We start from the raw sequence: 18993 nt of genomic DNA, 5'->3' as shown, positions 1-18993 counted from the left end.
TTATTACTCATGACATAGTAACTTGATGTGAAATCTCAGGAGAATTTTTTATTTTAATATAACTCATAAATCAGGGATTGTAATGTGAGACATATCACATTTATTTTTATTATAAACTGCATTGATTGTTAGCTTGGCACAGTGAAGACCTGGTTTTAAGCTCTATTTCTAATCCATGTCTCTTTAGAATTTTCTTGGAGGAAACTTGGCCATTCCAGCTGCATGAAACAGCAATGTCACAATAGATGACTGTTAACAAGTCACCGAATTTGGTTCTCCAGGCAATTCTGATAAATCTCAGGACCTAAAAAATAAACTAATGATCAAGAAAAAGAAGTCAAATAAGCACACAAGATAAATCATAAAAGCAGACATAAACCCTAATACTATTACATAGAACTTTTCAATATTGCAGAACAAAACAAATGAAGAGTAAATCAACTGCATGTTTATCTGCTAACATTTCTTTTCCTTAAATTTTTTTTAAATTGATGCCTTTGTTTTGTATCACATGATTTTTTAATACTATTTCTCTCCTCTTTCCCACCACCCAAGAAAGTTACATCTATTTTAAATTATTTTAACAAGAATCTACACCTCTCTATGGAGGTTATGAACTGCTTCTTACAGTTGATACTTCTTCTCTCCTTTCCCTTAATTCAATACACTCCCTTTTTTGAAAAAGAAAAATTAAATACTGGAGAACAGTCAGCCTTTGACCACAAAGTTGAGGCAACTTGCTCTATTTTTTCCTGCTCTCTGACTTCTTGGTCAGGTATGAAAACAAGAAGTGGAAGAAGTAATGGGTATCATCTGTACCAGAGAAGATTTTTTTTCATTCCCTGTGTTGCTCCCACATTTAGACCTACAGGATTCTATTGTCATGTTGTTATATCATGCTGTGATACCAATCCAATAAAATGTTAGCTCCTCCTTTTTGTATTTTTATCTCTGATACCTACTACAGGGTTGGCAAATAGTAGGAATTTACTAATTATTTGTTTATTAATTGAATGGTGCTTCAAAATGATTAAGTTTCTCCTGATATCCATCACTGTGGTTCCTTTACTAATTCTGTTTTCAACTAATGAAATTCCAGTTCCTTAAATAATATGAAAGTTTCTATGAATATACCCCATATTGTGTGATGAAAGTCAATGGAAAATTATTAGAGTTCCATATATGGAATCTTACTATATAGTCTTATTGTATTCATCATTGCTATGTACTCATCATTGTGGTAGGTTTTCTGTAGAGAAAAAAAAAGTTTTATGAAACATAATTTTTGCTTTCAAGGAGCTAAAATTTTATTGGAAAGATAAAAAGAATACAGACAAAATAATCAAAACACAGGGTTTGTTTTGTATTTTTTAAATTTAACTGCTATGGTAAAAGGCAGCAACCTTCTCTATGACTGGATTATGTCCAAGGATTAGTGTTTTTACTTTGAGGGAGTAGCTGCCTATCACTTAGGAATAACTTCCTCCCCAAAATACTTGTATATTTTTTCTTTGAACTGTAATTTTTTTTTCAGTTGTACTGAAATGACCTTGCAAGTGTTTAAATCTATTCCTTATACAATACCATCATGTATTAGCATCTAGAATGTTATATGCAGATATAGTCATTGTTTTTCCAATAAGATACCACAAAGGCTTAGTGAGCAAAGTAATCAAGATTATGGACCCTTTTTGCATATTACAAGAGATTTAAAAGTGAGTAACTATAAAGACCAAGAGAAAGGAAACAGGACATAGTGGCTAGATTGCTATACTTAGAATCAGGAAGCCCTAGGTTCAAATAATAACTTCTGACATTTTGTTATATAGGAAATTATATGCAGATCATTAACTTTTTTGATATTTAGGCATCTTTAAGACTGTAAGTTATAGAAGTCTTCTAATCTGGATTTCTGGAAGTACCACAATAATGAAATCACTGGTCCCTCAGGCACCTCGGTTTTTAGTAAGTACTTGAAGTATAAAAATAAAATAAATTAAGTTTCTGTTCCTAATGAGTTTATAATTAGTAGAAAAGATAAGACATTGGTATAAAAATCCTAAAATATAAATTGGAACATGAGAAAACCTAGATATAGAGAAGATATTGATTCATCATATTTAGGGAAAGATCCAGCATCAAAATTCAGATATCCTATAATCTAGTTCTAGTATTCTTTCCATAGTTCAAGAAGATGAAAAAATATATTTCAAATTTAAATTATTAAAAATTGTGAAATTTATATTTAAAATATTAATCATTTTTAGAATTATTAAGATTGATTATAGGTTTAAAATTTTAATACTGGAAAAGATCATGTAGTTCAACTCCTTCATTTAATAAATGAGAGGATATGAATTGTCCCCAGATGGATTTATTTTCTAACTCTTCTCCTCTCTAGTCTAAATTTTGTTCTCTTTTGGTTTTAGCAGAAAACATTATCACTTCCTATGGAGCAAAGTCAGCAAAATAGTATATTAGAAACCTCATGGTTTTGTATTTTCAAATACTGCTGAGAAGCAATATGGAGCACTTTAAATCAGAAAAATCATCCTTCTTTTAGCCTTCAATACTTTGTCACACTTTTTCAGCTTAGATGGGATCAAAGAAAGAGAGAAAAAGATAATAATATAGCAAAAATAATATAGGAAAGAACACATAAATGAAAGATTACAGATTAATATATAACATTTAATATGTCTTTACCTCACAAGAAGATAATAAAAAATTCAAAAAGCGCTCTGAAAAATAAAAGGAGTTGATTATGTGAATTATCTATCAAAAGTCATTGTGAAAAACTGAGTTAATCAGATATAGAGATTCAGATTTCTACATGAATCTCAGCATATCACTACTGTTTTTGAGTTGACTCAAGAGAGGATCAGACAAACCTGATATCTAGAGAATGTGTCAGTTCATAGTACTGATGCCAATATATCTTCTAGAATTTCTGTGTATATTTTTCTTGACTTAGGATAAAATGACTTGGTAGAAACTAGCTTTCAATTTCTTAGAGAAAGTATTCTTTCCAAAACTGCCTCTTCAAAATCCATATTCCCAGCATGGTATTTAGGATATATAAGCTGAACTTTCTGAAATATTTTAAGTTAATATGTCATAGTCAATTCAACACAAGGACAGTACACTGTAGTGAAAAGAAATCAGTACTTGGTGTCAGGCTACTTAACACCCTTATTCTAGTACTGTACTTATTTGGGTATTGCATTTTACCTTCTAAGCCTCAGTTTCTTCACCTGCAAAACAAAATGATGATGAAAGTGATAAATTATATAGAGATTTAAGGAATAGCAGATCTCCCACATTTGACTGCAACATCATTTAAAAGATAATGTTCTACAGGAAGTAAAAATGGCACCAAAAAAAAAAAAAAAAAAAAAACACACAAACCAAAATACAAAGATAAGAAAAGCATTTGGACCAGATGAATGAAGCTTTCTTAGAATAGGTCCATGCTGTATGTGACACCATTCTGAAGGCTTTGACAGATTGATCCTCAATGTATCTAAAGAAAGGGAAGACATCAAAGATGTGGGGAAAGGATGATCAAGGAAACATTAATAATTACCAACTCATATGCCTAATTTCTGTACCATATAAAATTTTAATTTCTATGAGAATAATCTTTATGCTGAACATCAAGGGTATACTTGATGTACGTATTAGCGAGGAAAAATTTCAGAAATTATATTCTACACAGAAAATACCAACAATTATATTCTACACAGAAAATATATCTACACAGAAAAGGTATAAAAAGACAAAACCCTCATGGTCTTCATTTTGTTGTTGTTGTTACTTATTAACAGTACAGTTAATTTGATAAAACAAAAATAGAACTTTAAAGATTTTCCTCCAACAAGCTGACTTTCATGTGTAATTAGAATTGTATTAAATTGATATTTGATATAAAATTGATAAATTGATAACCTGAAAGATATAGCAGTAGAGAAAATCTTGTTCAATGATCCTCTGACCACTCATAGCAAGTGAGGCCTTAAAAAGAGAGAGAAAGTGCTTACCAAAAGTGTTTGCCTCTTTTGTAGAGGAAATCTAGTGTAGACCTGAAGAATAATTCCCATTAGTGAGGGTGCCTAAATGCTCCTATATCTAGATGGCATTTTAATGATTGCCATTTTTAGTGATTTTAGTGATTTGATCTCCAGAAAATTGCAGTCTACTAAAAAAGATCTATATTTACTCAAGAGATTTGGGCTAATTGAATGTTCATTCAGAGAAGGGTGAAGCTGGCAGATTGTGATATGCATTTAGATAGACTATAGATCTTGTCCATCCATATCTTATAAAAACAGAGCAAATAGACAATAGTTGGACTAAGAATTGAACACTAAGAAATGAACAGACTAGATTGCCTTTGGGGAATTACAAAGTTCTTTTTGATATCCCCAAACACAAAAAATGTGTTGATTTAATACCATTGATATAATGCTGATCCTGGAATCAGGAAAACCTGAATTCCAATATAGGCTTATATATTTACTAGCTGGGTGACTCTGGACAAGTCACTTAATCACTTGCCTGCTTTAGTTTCTTCAAGGTAAAAAGGGAAAAATACCAATATCTCCCATAGTTGTATGAAATATTTATAAAGAACTTGCCACAATGCCTGGCACATCATAGGGACTACATAAATGCTACCTACTATTATCATCAATTATCATTAGCATTACATTCATCCATAGTCATAAAATTTCTTTAGAACCAACTTTGAGGCTCATCCAAAGGACAATAATAGTCAATGTGAGTAACATCACAAGAAAAATCATCAATTAATTAATTTAATTAATGCAACAAGTAATTAAACAGAAATGGTGTGAAGGACATCATAGAAAATGTATAATTGATTTATTTTTTTATTATTTTTTAAAATTATATATATATATATATATATATATATATATTTTTTTTTTTTTTTTTTTTGCTGAGGCATTTGGGGTTTAGTGACTTGCCCAAGGTCACACAGCTAGGAAGTGTTAAGTGTCTGAGGGCAGATTTGAACTCAGGTCCTCCTAACCTCAAGGCTGGTGCTCTATCCACTACACCAACTAGCTGCCCCCTAAAAATATATAATTGAAAAAGATCACATAGTTATATGGTAAGAACCAAGGATAGCCAATCATTAGGTCATATCTTTTATTGGTATCCTTAGTAACTAATCAAGACAAGATGAGTAAAGACACCAGAACTTCAAAAGAGCACTATATGGCATACTTAAGGGATAATATTAAAATCAATTAAACAGGAGGAGCAGTCATGGATGGGTCACTAGAAGGAATGCTCACATTGATAAGGAAAGAGAATTTTACATATTACAAGCCAAAGCAACCTTCAGTTTAAAGTGCCACTTTCCCCTCTTGCATTTCCTTAAAGATAACCACGGTTAGTATTCTGAGTGGTGAAGATCTCAGATATCATTCAATGCAAAGGACACAGAGGCCAAAAGCATAGCCATCTTTCATCTTCAGAAAGGGTATTTCCGTTTTCCACCAAATGTCATTAAGACAATTGTCATTTCCTTTGAGTTTCAGCTTCTTTTTGAGAAATGCCTTTTTGAGAAACAGACTCAAGTGAAGGCTTTAGGTTTTCATTATGAGTAAGGGACATAATTTAAGGAAATGAACTCTGCAACTTCTCTTTTGACTGCCTAGAATTCATTTTTCTTGTTTTTTTTGGTTCTTAGCTTGTGTCTCAAATGATTGTAGTTGCCAGAATAAGTAACCACTAAATAAATGAAGTGTTAACTTCAGTCTTTCTCTACATATAGATTCCTTTACTAAAAGAAAAAACAATAAATGAAGAAAGTAGAAGAGTCAGAGTAGAAAGAATGGTGGTGATAGGCAAAGCAAATGACATTTGGTTTATTCTATGTAACACAGGGCAGCTAGGTGGCCTAGTGAATAGCATGCCAGGCTGAGAGTCAGGAAGACTCAACTTCCTGAGTTCAAATCTAGCCTCATATACTTATTACTTTTATGACCTGGGAAAGTAATTTAACCCAGTTTATCTCACATGAAGAAAGAAGTGGCAAACCACTCCAGTATCTTTGCCAAGAAAACCCCAAATGATCATCATGATCAGTCAGACATGGCTGAAATGACTATACATTAACAGTTTAGCACAGAATAATAAAGAGAGACTCTGTCATCAATGTATCTTTTCTATGTGATCCTGGACTAGGTGACTTAATTTCTAAGTACTATAGACAACTTTCTAAGATTCTGCATTGCAGAACAGTTATTAGATCAGTTCATATTTCTGCAACCTATCATCTTAGATAAATAAGAGCTTGAGTGACTTTCCTAAGATCATATAGCTGTCAGTGATGGGACTTGAACCTAGGTCTCTGAGATTGGCTGGGTCCATTATGACATGTTGCCTTGCTCACTGGAGATATAAAAATGAAAAAAAAAATTAAACCCAATATTTTCAAAGTATTTAAAAGTTTATAGCACTTTTTATTGTATTACCTTATTTGAGCTTCACATGAAAATCTGGTATTATAGATACTGCAGTTGTTATTTATGTTAATTTTACAAATAAATAAACTAAGACTTGGTGAGATTAAAGAACATTTCTATGGACAGATAAGGAGTTAATTTCAGACATGAGCTTCAAATCTATGATTTCTTGATTCTTATTCTGGCATTCTCTACAGTAAACTATTATGCCATTCCTAAAATTTATATTATTTTTGCCCTCAAGGAGCTTATAGTCTATTAGGGAGATATAATATTATAAAAAAAAAACCTTATTAAGTGTTTTATAAAGTTGAATGTGAAATGGACAAAGAAATATCAAATTGCCTATGAAAAATTCCAGCAGGGAAAATCAGCTAGAAGTATGAGAAAGGGTTTCATGGAGGAGGGGGCAAATGAACCAAAAGTTGAAGGAAAGAAGGACTTGAATAAGTGGATATATGAAAGACCTATATCACAATCATGAGGAATATATGAATGTTTGGACTTGACAGAAAGAATCATGTGTCACAAGATCTTAAGGTTGGAAAAGACATCAGAAGTCACCTGTCTTATCCCTACAATTAACTGAATCTCCCTAGCAAACATTCATTCGGTCCTTGCTTAATGAACTAGAGTGACAAAGAATTCCATGCCTCTTGAGACATCATGTTCATCTCTGCACAATTGTTTGGATATTTTTCTACATATCAAACATAAATCTGAATCTCTGCTTTTTTTATAAGTTGCCTCTAGCTTTACTTTCTGGACTGAGGCCAAGCACAAAAGGTAATTTGGTGTAATAGAAAAAGTGCTGAACCCAGAATCAAGAGACCTAATTTAAATCTCTTCTCTGACATTTGTTAGATGTATGCATTTTAATTTCTGTGAATCTTAGTTTATGCATCCATAATGGAGATAATACTATCTATTTCATAGGGATATGGTAGGGCTCAAGTGAATATATATTTAATATTTTTGTAAACCCTTAAATCCCATAAATACAATATAAATGTTATCATCCATCATTTCTCTCTTCAAATAATACATTCATGTTCTACCCATCTCTTTTCTTTTATTAGCCAAACATCCCAAATTCATTCAAATGATTCGTGTTTTTCATGATCTCTTTAATATGCAAGTGACTTTCTCTGTATTCATGCCAGTTTGCCAATATCCTTCCCCAAAATGCTACCCAGAATTAAAGCCAGCATGTGCAGTGAGAGCAGAGTACAATAGAATTAAAATGTGATGATGGCATACTATGGTTTTCTTAATTCAGCTTGTTTTATTTGGCTGATGTGTTACCTTGTTGACTCATAGTAATTTTGAAGTCCACTATAACCAAGTTTTTTTCCCCCAAATGAACAGAATCTAATTATGACTCCCAAATCATGTAAATCATGTAGTAAATATTCTGAATTTAGGAGTATAAACTTCAATTTTACCCATTAAATTTCAGTTTATTAGATTCAGCTCATCATTCTAGATTGTTTACATCCTTTTGAATACTGATTCTGTCTTCCAACAAATTAGGCCTTTTGGGTTTCTGTTATTTGCAAATTTGACAAGCATACCATCTATGCCTCCATTCAAATCACTGAGGAAATTTTTTGAATATCATAGTACTAAGAAGAAATCTATGTGGCTTTCCACTAGAGAAGGTCCTTGCACAAAGGGCTGGTTGGCCCATTTCTTTTCTAAATACCACACTTTATCTACACACTTATATACACATATTTTCCTGTCAAATAACATCTGTTTAGTCTTTAGTCCAAAGTGAATGCTATTTAGATGCTATTATTCATTGACTCCAAAATTGGTTCCATTTTGTGTGTAGGTCAAAGTAGAAAAAACAGCTAACATTTTCTTGAACAAAGAAAGGGTTTTATTGCTTTTCAGGACATAAGCTATCTCAGTGATAACGCTTGTCTCCTGTTGTTATGTGTTACATAAGGCAGAAAAAGCTTTTACATGGGGGAAGGGGGAGCTAGATGGATAGAGCACCAGACCTGTAGCCAGGAGAACCTGAGTTTAAATTTGATCTCAGATACTTAACATTTCCTAGCTGTGTGACTCTGGGCAAGTCACTTAACCCCAATTGCCTCAGCAAAAAAAAAAAAAAAAAAAAAAAAAAAAAAAAAAAAAAAAAAAAAAGTTTTTACATGGAAAATATATATTTGTGTGTGTGTGTGTGTGTGTGTGTGTGTGTGTAGACAGACAGATAGATAGATGGATAGTTAGAGTTAGGTGACATTAATTCTTTTGGCTTCTGATTTTTCAGTAGATAGTCCTTCATATTTCTTGAGTTGGCATTGGTTTACTTAAAAAATTCCTAACTGTAAAAACAGTTGCATAGCTTCTTCTCCCATTTAGAGAGGAGTGAGACCTGTTGGAAATCTGAGGTTTTGAGATTCAAATTCCACCCCCTTGGCATCAGTTCTTCATGTCATTTCTTGACAAGTTCTGAAAAGACTATTGAATTCTGTTCTGGGCTTTTCTGCAGTCTTTGGCTGAGGGTCAGGTAAAGTGTTTGAAGGGGCATGGTAGTAAAGATAGAGATCCATGCTTTTCTCCTTTACTGCTTCTCCCCACTCCCATACATATAAATGTGCATTTAAAAATTATTTCTCAATTCTCCAGTTGGGATGCTATGCATATTGCAGAATCATTTTATTTCACACTAGGAACCACATCTGGATTTGTTAAAAACCTAAATTAGTGGAGTTTCCCTGCTACATTACTTGGAGGAGAGCTCCAGTTTGATTAAAAAATAATTTTGTCATTACAGTGGAGTTGATTTTTGTGGAAGGATTCATTTTTAATTAAAGAAAACATTTTGATTTTCTCAAAAAGCTAATATGGCCTATGATTAATAATCCTGAGAACAATAACATTTTGCTAATGTTTTGGAGAGGGGTTCTTTGGTGCTTGGCTAGTCTATTGTTGGAAGGTAATCTTCAAAGGACTGCTAGCTTTTGAATCTGCTCCATATCAAAAATTCTAGCTTTAATTATCAGATTAGGCTGCATTTTTCCTTTGTGACTAAGTAGGAGAAAGGCTGAAATGTGCTTATTACTCTGCAAAATACCTCAGATGAGAGGATATGAAATGTTTAATTTTGTGCTAGAAATGAGGGCTGATCAAATTATAGGCTCATTCAAACCAGGGAAAGAATTAATGAATCCGGAGAAAGAACCATTAACCCACAAATGGGTTTTAAGGTGTCTGGTTGTCTGTGTCCACCAACCCTGGATTCTTTTATATCTTTTAGGATCCTTGCAAGTGATGAATAAAACAAGAAAAATCATGGAGCATGGAGGAGCCACTTTTATTAATGCCTTTGTCACCACCCCTATGTGTTGCCCCTCACGATCCTCTATGCTCACTGGGAAGTATGTCCACAACCACAATGTGTACACCAACAATGAGAACTGTTCCTCCCCTTCCTGGCAGGCAATGCACGAACCACGCACATTCGCTGTGTACCTCAACAACACCGGATACAGAACAGGTGAGTGATAGTGGCCTTTGAGACTTGGTGGATAATGGAAGTTGTTTAATTTTTCATGAGCTATTTTCTGTTTTCCTGATCTCTTTAGTTGTTAATTCTCTCTGTGTCCTAAAATGTCATTATTTTGTCTGTAATTTATATTTACCCACACGTTTATGTGTGGTATTTCCCTACCCCCTAGTGTAAGCTTCTTGAGGAATGGGACCATTTAAATTTTTCTTCCTATTTCTATAAACTAGTATAATACTGAGTACATATGGGTCATAAAATAAATATTGTGAAATTGCTTTGAATTGAATTTAAGAATGTATCCAAAAACAATTATAAAATAATCCTCTTTCTTCTTATAACACCTTCCCCCTTAATTGTATATTAGTATAAAAGAATATCCTAGGAAGGTATCTATTGTGGATCTTTCCCCATGAGATTCTGAACCATATAATCTGTCAGCACTTAATATGTTATATTTATGGGCAATGATGTTGATTATAATGATGCTTAGAGTTGTCATTGACAGTTATTGTTAGATATATGTTCACAATGGAAATGAATCCCAAGAACATTAATGAAGTGATTATGATTTCCATAATAGGAGAGAAGGGAAGGTTACCCCTAGGGTCTTATCCTAAGTGTGTTTAGTCATATTAGTAATTTTAAATTTATGACACCTTTTATCTAAGGACTTAGATGCAATTTGCAAATCCATCAAACATCCCTGAGGAATTAGTAGATAGCAAGCTTTCTTTTCACATTTTATAGCTGAAGAGGAAACTTTCAAAATGGGTGACCTATTCAATGACACAGTCAAAATCAGATCCTTAACAACTTAGCACTGCCTTGAGGCACCAAATGTTATATCTCTTGATGGAAAGCATATAGTTAAAGTAGTCCTTTTAAATGTGTAATAAGCTTATAATATGGCCTTTGGTAGCACAGAGTCCCTAGATAAGAACCTTACAATTCTGACCCCTTTCCAGGAAATCTAGAATCATTGTCTATAATTTGAATACCCACCCTCCAATGGCTACCATAGGCATCAGAAACAAGAGATATTTGTGAAATAACTCTTGCTAAGACATGACATGTTCCACCAAGATAAATGAACTAGTTTCTGGTTTGAATGTTGAGATCCACTAGGAAAAATCTACACCTCAACTCACATGAAAATCCTAGAATAAGAAGGTTCAAGGGAATGAACAAATAGAGACATGAGCTGGTAGATGACATGTATAAGAGAATAGTTGGGGTGGGAAAGAGTGGAATTGAGAGCATTCTAATTGTAGTAGGAGTAGAACAGGGGAAATTCAGAAGTGAGAAAAATATTTGTAGCCAGTAAGGATATATACATTCACGTTTCATATGTTGGCTGGTCCTTTTGAAAGGTTACTTTATGCCAGCTTTTTTCCTTTAGCTGCATGCCCATAACCACTTTTCAGACATGCAGAAAAAGGCATTGTCTTTGATGTATGTAGACTCTTCCCTTACATATATTATATCAGTGATAAATTTTGGCCTACTACTTGGGCCTTTTGACTTGAAGATTAAATAAAATAGGACTCTCTTTTTAGAAGCTTTGAGAATTCATTGAGGGCAAATTGTAAGGCCTCCCCCCTTGCCTAGAGCACATGTCCATGATTTCCACCTTTTTTAACTTTCAAAGTTTAACTTGGGTACTATCTTAGCAAGTTTTCATTTTTTTCTTTTAAAGTTGCATTAAATTTATAGTTTGTTAAGTCAAGTCAAAAAGCATTTATTAAGCATCTACTGTATTATAGGCATTATGCTAAGTGCTGACATTACAAATAAAGGCAAAAACTATTCCTGTTCTCAGGAACATCTAAACCCAATCAAGGAGAAAACATACAAACAACTATCTATAAACTATAAACAAGATAAATTAAAGATAATCTTTAAGGAAAAGATATTAAAATTAAAGAGACAAGGAAAGACCTTTTGCAGAAGCTAAGATTTAAAGAAATCCAAAGAAACCAGGAAGTAACAATGAATAGGGAAAGAGTTTTAAAAGAGAAATGTGTCATGTGAAAACATTCCTAATTTCTCTTAACTGAAAGTGAATTCTTCTCAAATTTTGCTAGAGTGCTTTGTTAGTCTCTCACCTTTCCTACAATCAACTAATCAATCAATAGTATTCTTTAAGTTGTGTGCTTAGGTATATGTCAAGCAATGGAAATGAAAAGACAAAAGTAAAACTGTCATTGCCCTTAGGGAGCTTACATTCTAATAGAAGAGATCACATGAATACATGTACATAGAATATTTACACAATCAATATAATTTGGTTTGGAGAGGGATGGCACTGATAGCTAGAGGAAATGTGCATCTCATAGATGCAGTTTAGTCAATTGGACAGAGTGGCAGAGTGGATATAACACTGGATCTGTATTAAAGAAGACTTGAGTTGAAATTCTGACTCAGAATTGGGTAGTTGGGTATTCCCGAGCAAGTCATCTAATAACCTCTTTTAATTTCAGCTGTCTCATCTGTAGAATGGTGTAATGAAAGCTCACAGGGTTATTGTGAGGATGAAATGTGGCAAGTTATGTAAAGTACTTTGTGAACCTTTGTGAACATGTGAATGTTACTTTTAGAAAATGTACTTGACATAAGTTTTGAAGGAAGTTGGGAATTTTCTAAAAGATTCAAAAGGAGTATTCCAGACATAAGGGACAGCCAATATTAAAGCATAGGATATGAAAAATCTTGGATGAGAATTAACAAGCAAGTTAGGATGTCTAAATTACTGAGGGTAGTAAGAGGAGTACTCATATTTAAGATATGAGAAAAATAGAAATAAGTCAGATTGTTAAGAGCTTTAAATAAGGCATTGTTTATTTTTTTATTTATATCTGATTTTAGGGATGATAGGAGGCTCCTAAAACATTCTAAGATGTATTATACTTCCTTATACACATATACATGCCCTGGTAGATTGCAATCCCCTTGAGATCAGAGATTGTGCTATTTTTCATCTTGTAATTCTATTGCCTTGAACATAGTAGGTTCTGGTTGAAAAATAAAAATCTAGCAAATAAACTAGGACTGAAACAAAGAATAGTTTGAAAGACTGGATTTTGTTAAATGACAATTAGAAGAATTCAGTGCTCTTGCCCAGATACACAGATTTGGAGTAACATAGATTCAAGAAAACTGCTCCTTCTCATAGCATCTTCTAGAGAGTCATGCATTTGATCCTACTTTAAAGTACTCTGCTTAAATGAGGTAAGTGAAAAGGTCCCCAGAGTGAATATTAATAAATAAGAGTGGAATTAAAATGTAAAAATCCTAAAATGGCAACAATTTAGATATACTTTGTCAAAATCCATTTTCATTGAAAAAATGTTAAACCATCCCAGAATATTAGAAAATAATGAACTATTTGAAAGAATAATATTTGTCCATCAGAAACCCACTTGAACATATACAAATCAATTAATCTGAATGATGAGCATCTTAGGAAATTAAAAGATTTAATGGCATGTATTGGATCAAAACAGTTATTTATTTCTGAGAAACCTGAGTTTAGAAAAAGTTATTGTTGGAGAGATTTATTTTTTAAAAAGAATGTATTGTTTGGGAAAATGTAGTTAAAATTAAGTATGTTGCCTAAATGAAGAGAATTATAATATACACAAGGAGGCATAAGGGAACATTAAAATTGAAAGAGAACAAAAACTAAGTGACAAATTATTAAATAGGAACCTTTGGGAAAAAACAGAGGAATTTGAGAAAATCAATTGAATTAATACAATATTCTATCTGTCCCTGTAGAAGATGATATTATTGAGCAAAGATCTGTGGTTGGCTTAGTACTACCAGGAATGTTTACAAATTGTTCTTGTTTAACAAAAAATTTTAAAGTGCTTAGATTTTTCAGTGAAAGGTTAAAAAAAATATTAATGAATCTAACTTTATGAGAGAACAGTTTGGGGTACTTTTGTACAAGAGAATTTTATCTTGTAGTAAGGGAAATCAAGATATCTCACTTCCTATCCTGGCCTTGTCCCCAACAGAAATAAGTAGAATTAAAGATCTAAAGGTATCTTAGAACCAATCTATTCTAAATCCATCACTTAACTTATAAAAACCAGAGATTCCTTTAAATCAAGTGATTTAACTAAAGTCTCACATCTAGTTCATAAGAAATTATTCTAATATCATAATACTTAAATCATCTCTCCTCTGTATTTGTAGCATCCCAACCATCATCTTGCATTCTCTTTTTGAAGGGAATCATGTAATAGCATACTAAAAGAAACAAGGATATAGAAGAGTAAAAAATAATGTATTAAGGAAATTTTCAGACAATAAATTAGGGTGAATTTCCAATACCAACTCGACCGTTTCTAAAACATACCTAAAAAGGTTGGCTGTATAGATGTGAAAATGAAATTCATCTTCAAGGAAATTTTACACACTCAATATATCTGTAGAAAAATAACTGGAAACCCAGATAATTCATTTAAGAGACCAGCCAAGGAAACTGTAATGTTAAAAAAAATTCCAAGTGGTTATTACAAATTAGTCCACAGTGTCCTATTTCAAGAAAAGCTAAGATGATTTTACTCTGAATATGTTCTAGTGCAGTATAACATTGTATAGAGCTAAAAATCTCTCTCCATAAATGTTTGGTGAGACTATATCCATAATACCCTGTTTATTATTTTAAAATATTTCATTAGTGCAAATAGAATAGAAAAGCTACAAGTTCAGAGGTAAAGTTCAAAGATCACTAAGTGGCTTAAAGAATAATTTATGTGGGATGAGCAAAAAAAGAGTAAGATTTTTGTAATTAAGAATATTAAAGTAAAGTAAAAGGCTAAGGTATCTAAATGAGGAAAAATAGTAAGGAAAAAGAGGAATTATTTTACATTGCTACACTAAGAATACAGCTAAAGTAATGGAATAGAATTAACCAAAAGAAAATGTCAGCTAAATGTAAAAGAATCTCCTTGCATTAAGATCTGTTAGATAGTTAAATCATCATTTCAAGAGAATGAACTGTCTTCCCCAGAGATATGTTTCAATGAATTTGTATTAAGAAGAATAGAAAGCACCTCAGAGAACTGTCGTAAAGTCCCTTTTTAGTGTGGTGGCTATGTTGCTTAGATGATGTAACAGAATAGGGCTTTGATAGCTGCTTCTGTACTTGGCCTAAAATTGCTGCCTGCATCTCATATTAAACTGCATTTGGTATGAAATACAAAAACATCTTGGGCAGCATCTTATGAAAGGAAAGAGCATATCTATTAGGTCTGGGAAAGAAAATGGAGAGAGAAGCTCCGGTCTTTATATAAAAGATCACCTTCAGCAATTTGGGAATTAAGCCCTGAACAATAGCTAATTTAAAAACCTATCTTAATAGGAGGATACCATCATATATATCAAGTATTTTATTTATCCTTTTCCATCACTTTCGTTTGATATCATTTATCTTAAAATTAGAGTCAAGATTTGATACAAGCAATACATGAAAATATGAATTATGGTAATTTAGATTAATCAATTTGAATATCAAAGAAATATAATTTCATCACTATGAAAACTACTTGCATCATACAGATCCTAGATTACATCCTGTCTATAATTTTTAGTTGTAGCAACTATCTATTAACACAATTCAACAATATTGTCTAATTCAAACAACAATTTAGCAAATATTTATTAAGTGCATTAATGTATTAATTTTAAAAGTATTTATTATGCCTCCATTCTGCTCTAGGCATTGTTGTTACAATGCTAAAAATGAAACAGGAGATTACATTCTATTCAGGGAATACAGCATGAATTTTAAAAAGTAAATACAATGTATACACAAAGTAATTTCCTGAGGAAGACCATGTTAATGATTTAACTGAGGACATAAGGAAAAGCCTTGCAAGACTGGGATTCTGTGAAGTGGAATTGACTGCCAAATAAATATTCCACCTCTCAGACAAAGGTATTTTCCAAATAGAGGATTTAGCAAAAGCTGGGAGCTGTCCACAGCTGAAACTTATTCAGACCAAGAAGGATAGCTGGCACAATTTATCAAGTCTTAAAAGGACATCAGTATGCTCACCTTTTTGAGTGAATCAAATGGTCTTCGAACACTTTCATCCTTTTGGCAGTTCTGGAGCATTTGATTTCCTCTTTCATTCATACATATTGCTCTTCCTGTTTTTTCAAGACTTTTCTCTCATGTGTTTTACCTACTACCTGACTACACGCCCCATTATAGGATCATCAACATACCTATTTCTTATTCATGGTTGTACCCCAGGGCTCTGTCTTAGACCCATTTATCTTCTACACTTCTTGGGCATCTTTTATGAACCATTGGCTTTACTATTATCTCCATGAAGACCATTGTTATATATATTTATCAAGCTCTGATTTCTTTCCTGAATTTCAGTACTGAATTTCACATCATCAAATCAAATCTCAATATGTCTGTGGAAGAACCCATCTTTCCTTCAAAGTTCTTTCCTTTTTGTACCTCACTTAATTATGTTAGGAGCATCACCATCCTTCCAGTCACCTAACTTCAAAACTCAGAAACTCTCATTCATCCCTCATATCTAATCAGTCTCCAAGTCTTGTGAATTTTACCTTTCTATTAACATAGTAACTACTCAAATTCATGACCTCATAATGTTTTATCCAAAATATTGTAGTAATCCCATAATTAGTTTCCTCATTCAAGTATCTTTCCTCTCTAAACCATCTTCCACATAACTGCCAAGTTGATATTCCAAAAATGTCAATCTAACCATGTAACTCTAACTCTTTTCAAGAAACTCCAGTTGGCCAGTTGCTTCCAGGATAAAATACCAATTCTTCTATATGACTTTGGAAGTCCTTTACAATCTGGTTCCAGTCTTTCTCAAATTATGACATATATAATTATAACATATATATATATTATTATATATAATTATGCACTCTATATTCCAACCAAACTGATCTATTTACTATTCCTTCTATATAGTTTCCTCTTCTATCTCTTTGCTTTTGCATAGACTTTCCTGCATACCTGGCATACACTCCCCACTCATCTCTACTTCATAGAAGCTGTAGCTTATTTCAATACTGTCACACAACTAGTAAGTATCTGAGGCTGCATTTGAACTCAGGTCTTCCTGACTCTAGCTCTAGTATTCTATTCACTGTGCCACCTCGCTGTCTCACTGCTAGATGCACCAAGCATCTAAGCTAAGAATTTAGATGACTTTCCTAGGTTCACCTGGCCACTATGTGCCAGTGGTAGGACTTGAATTCATTTCTTCCTGACTCAGAATCTGTCCTCTCCATGATGCTTTCATTATCCAGTTTATCTTACTTTCTTATAAGCCTGGTTTATCTTTCTTTCTTGTCACTTCACTCATAACTGTTCATACTATTTCCTGCCCTCCCCATGTCAGAAATCGTATTCATATTTCAATCTCAAATGCCCCCTCTTTCATGAATCCTTTCCTGATCTTCTCCTCCAAACTATGTGTCATTTATCCCTCCTTTGAACCCCAATAGCATTTTGTAGATACCTTCTAGCCCCATTCTTTGTCTTATAGAACAGGTATTTATTTATATTTCTAATATTCCTCCTCATACACAAACATACGACACTAAAATTAAGGGAAGACACTATATTTTATTCATTCCACCATAACTCATGCATGGTAAGTACTTAATAAATATGTGTTGAATGGATGAAGTAGAGAGGAAGAGAATGAATGAAACTTTAAGGTCTATATCATAAAGTGGTTCACTAAAGTCCAAGTTTCTCTCTGAGTATAATTGCTATAGGTTTCTTCAACTTAAGTGGCACCTCTTAAATTAGTTCTAGTAGAATTGTTGCTGCATTAAAATAATAGGAGCTCAGTTAGGGAGCTGTGAGCTTTATTATGCAGATATGATGCCTAGCATTAGATGCTTCTTTCATTTTCCAGTAGGAAAATGGCTGTTGCACTCAGTTTTTCAAAATAATAAACTTCTATAATTGTAATATTATTGCTTTGTCATGTTAACATAAATTCTATTATTTCTTGCCATTTCTTAATAAAATTATAATTTCATATTAGTTTGCCTTTGTGTGACTGGTAATTCCATATGAAAAATTAACATTCCACCCCCAACCTCCCTACATTACAGCTTTCTTTGGGAAATACCTCAACGAATATAATGGGAGCTACATCCCTCCTGGGTGGCGAGAGTGGCTTGGATTAATCAAGAATTCTCGTTTCTATAATTACACTGTTTGTCGCAATGGCATCAAAGAGAAGCATGGATTTGATTATGCCAAGGTAATTTCCAGACTCTCTGACACAACATCAATTAACTCATTCTTAAGTTGGGGGGGGGGGGGATTGGGGAAGAAGCATTTTCAAAGAGCTTGCCCCACCTATATTGCATTTTTTTCTTATAGTAAAAATTAGTGATTTTAAGATTATTTTGGAATATAGGTAGGGAAATGTCCCAAGGAATACTAGTTTTCCAAGTTTTTTATGATGAGGAGAAATAAACCTTTGATAAAAGTATACGGAAAAGTACTGACATTTAATTTTTCCATGTTTATTCATTTTAAAAAGCAGTTTATTTGAACTTTTTTTCATTACAAAAGAATTTTGTCTGTTAAGTCTGAATTTCCCAGTTAATAAAAGGAAGTTAATTAATTTTTAATAAATTAAAAATTAGGTTAATAAAAGAAAATAACACTTTGCATGTAGAACATTTTTAAGCTTAACAAAACTCATCACCTTCATCACCCCATTTGATCTGCACTAAAATTCTAGATAATAGAAGTATTATTATTCCCATTTCAAAGATAAGAAAACTGGGGCTCAGAGAGGTTATCTAACTTGCCTATTGTCTTATAGCTTGCTAGTGACAGAATGGAAACAGAGGTATAAAACAATCAAGGACTGGAAATCAGCCCTTCCTATATTCATTCTTTGCCATAATTGGCTTGTATTGTACAGAAGGACCTAT

The 18993-nt window shown here is 32.8% G+C and overlaps 1 protein-coding gene across 3 annotated transcripts in view; it reads left to right on the top strand.

The window, feature by feature from the left end:
* SULF1 (sulfatase 1) overlaps positions 1-18993 on the top strand; it is a 196098-nt gene that overhangs the window by 110112 nt on the left and 66993 nt on the right. For all 3 annotated transcript variants that reach the window (XM_023495970.2, XM_031946284.1, XM_031946285.1), the window contains 2 exons: positions 9769-10008; positions 18157-18308. In XM_023495970.2, the coding sequence (XP_023351738.1) occupies positions 9769-10008; positions 18157-18308 (392 nt within the window). The remainder of the gene's footprint in view (positions 1-9768; positions 10009-18156; positions 18309-18993) is intronic.

This window comes from Sarcophilus harrisii, chromosome 1, assembly GCF_902635505.1.
Source record: "Sarcophilus harrisii chromosome 1, mSarHar1.11, whole genome shotgun sequence".
In the NCBI taxonomy this organism is placed as follows: domain Eukaryota; kingdom Metazoa; phylum Chordata; class Mammalia; order Dasyuromorphia; family Dasyuridae; genus Sarcophilus; species Sarcophilus harrisii.
The sequence above is the reverse complement of the archived record's forward strand: the minus strand, read 5'-3'. Positions and strand labels throughout refer to the sequence as shown.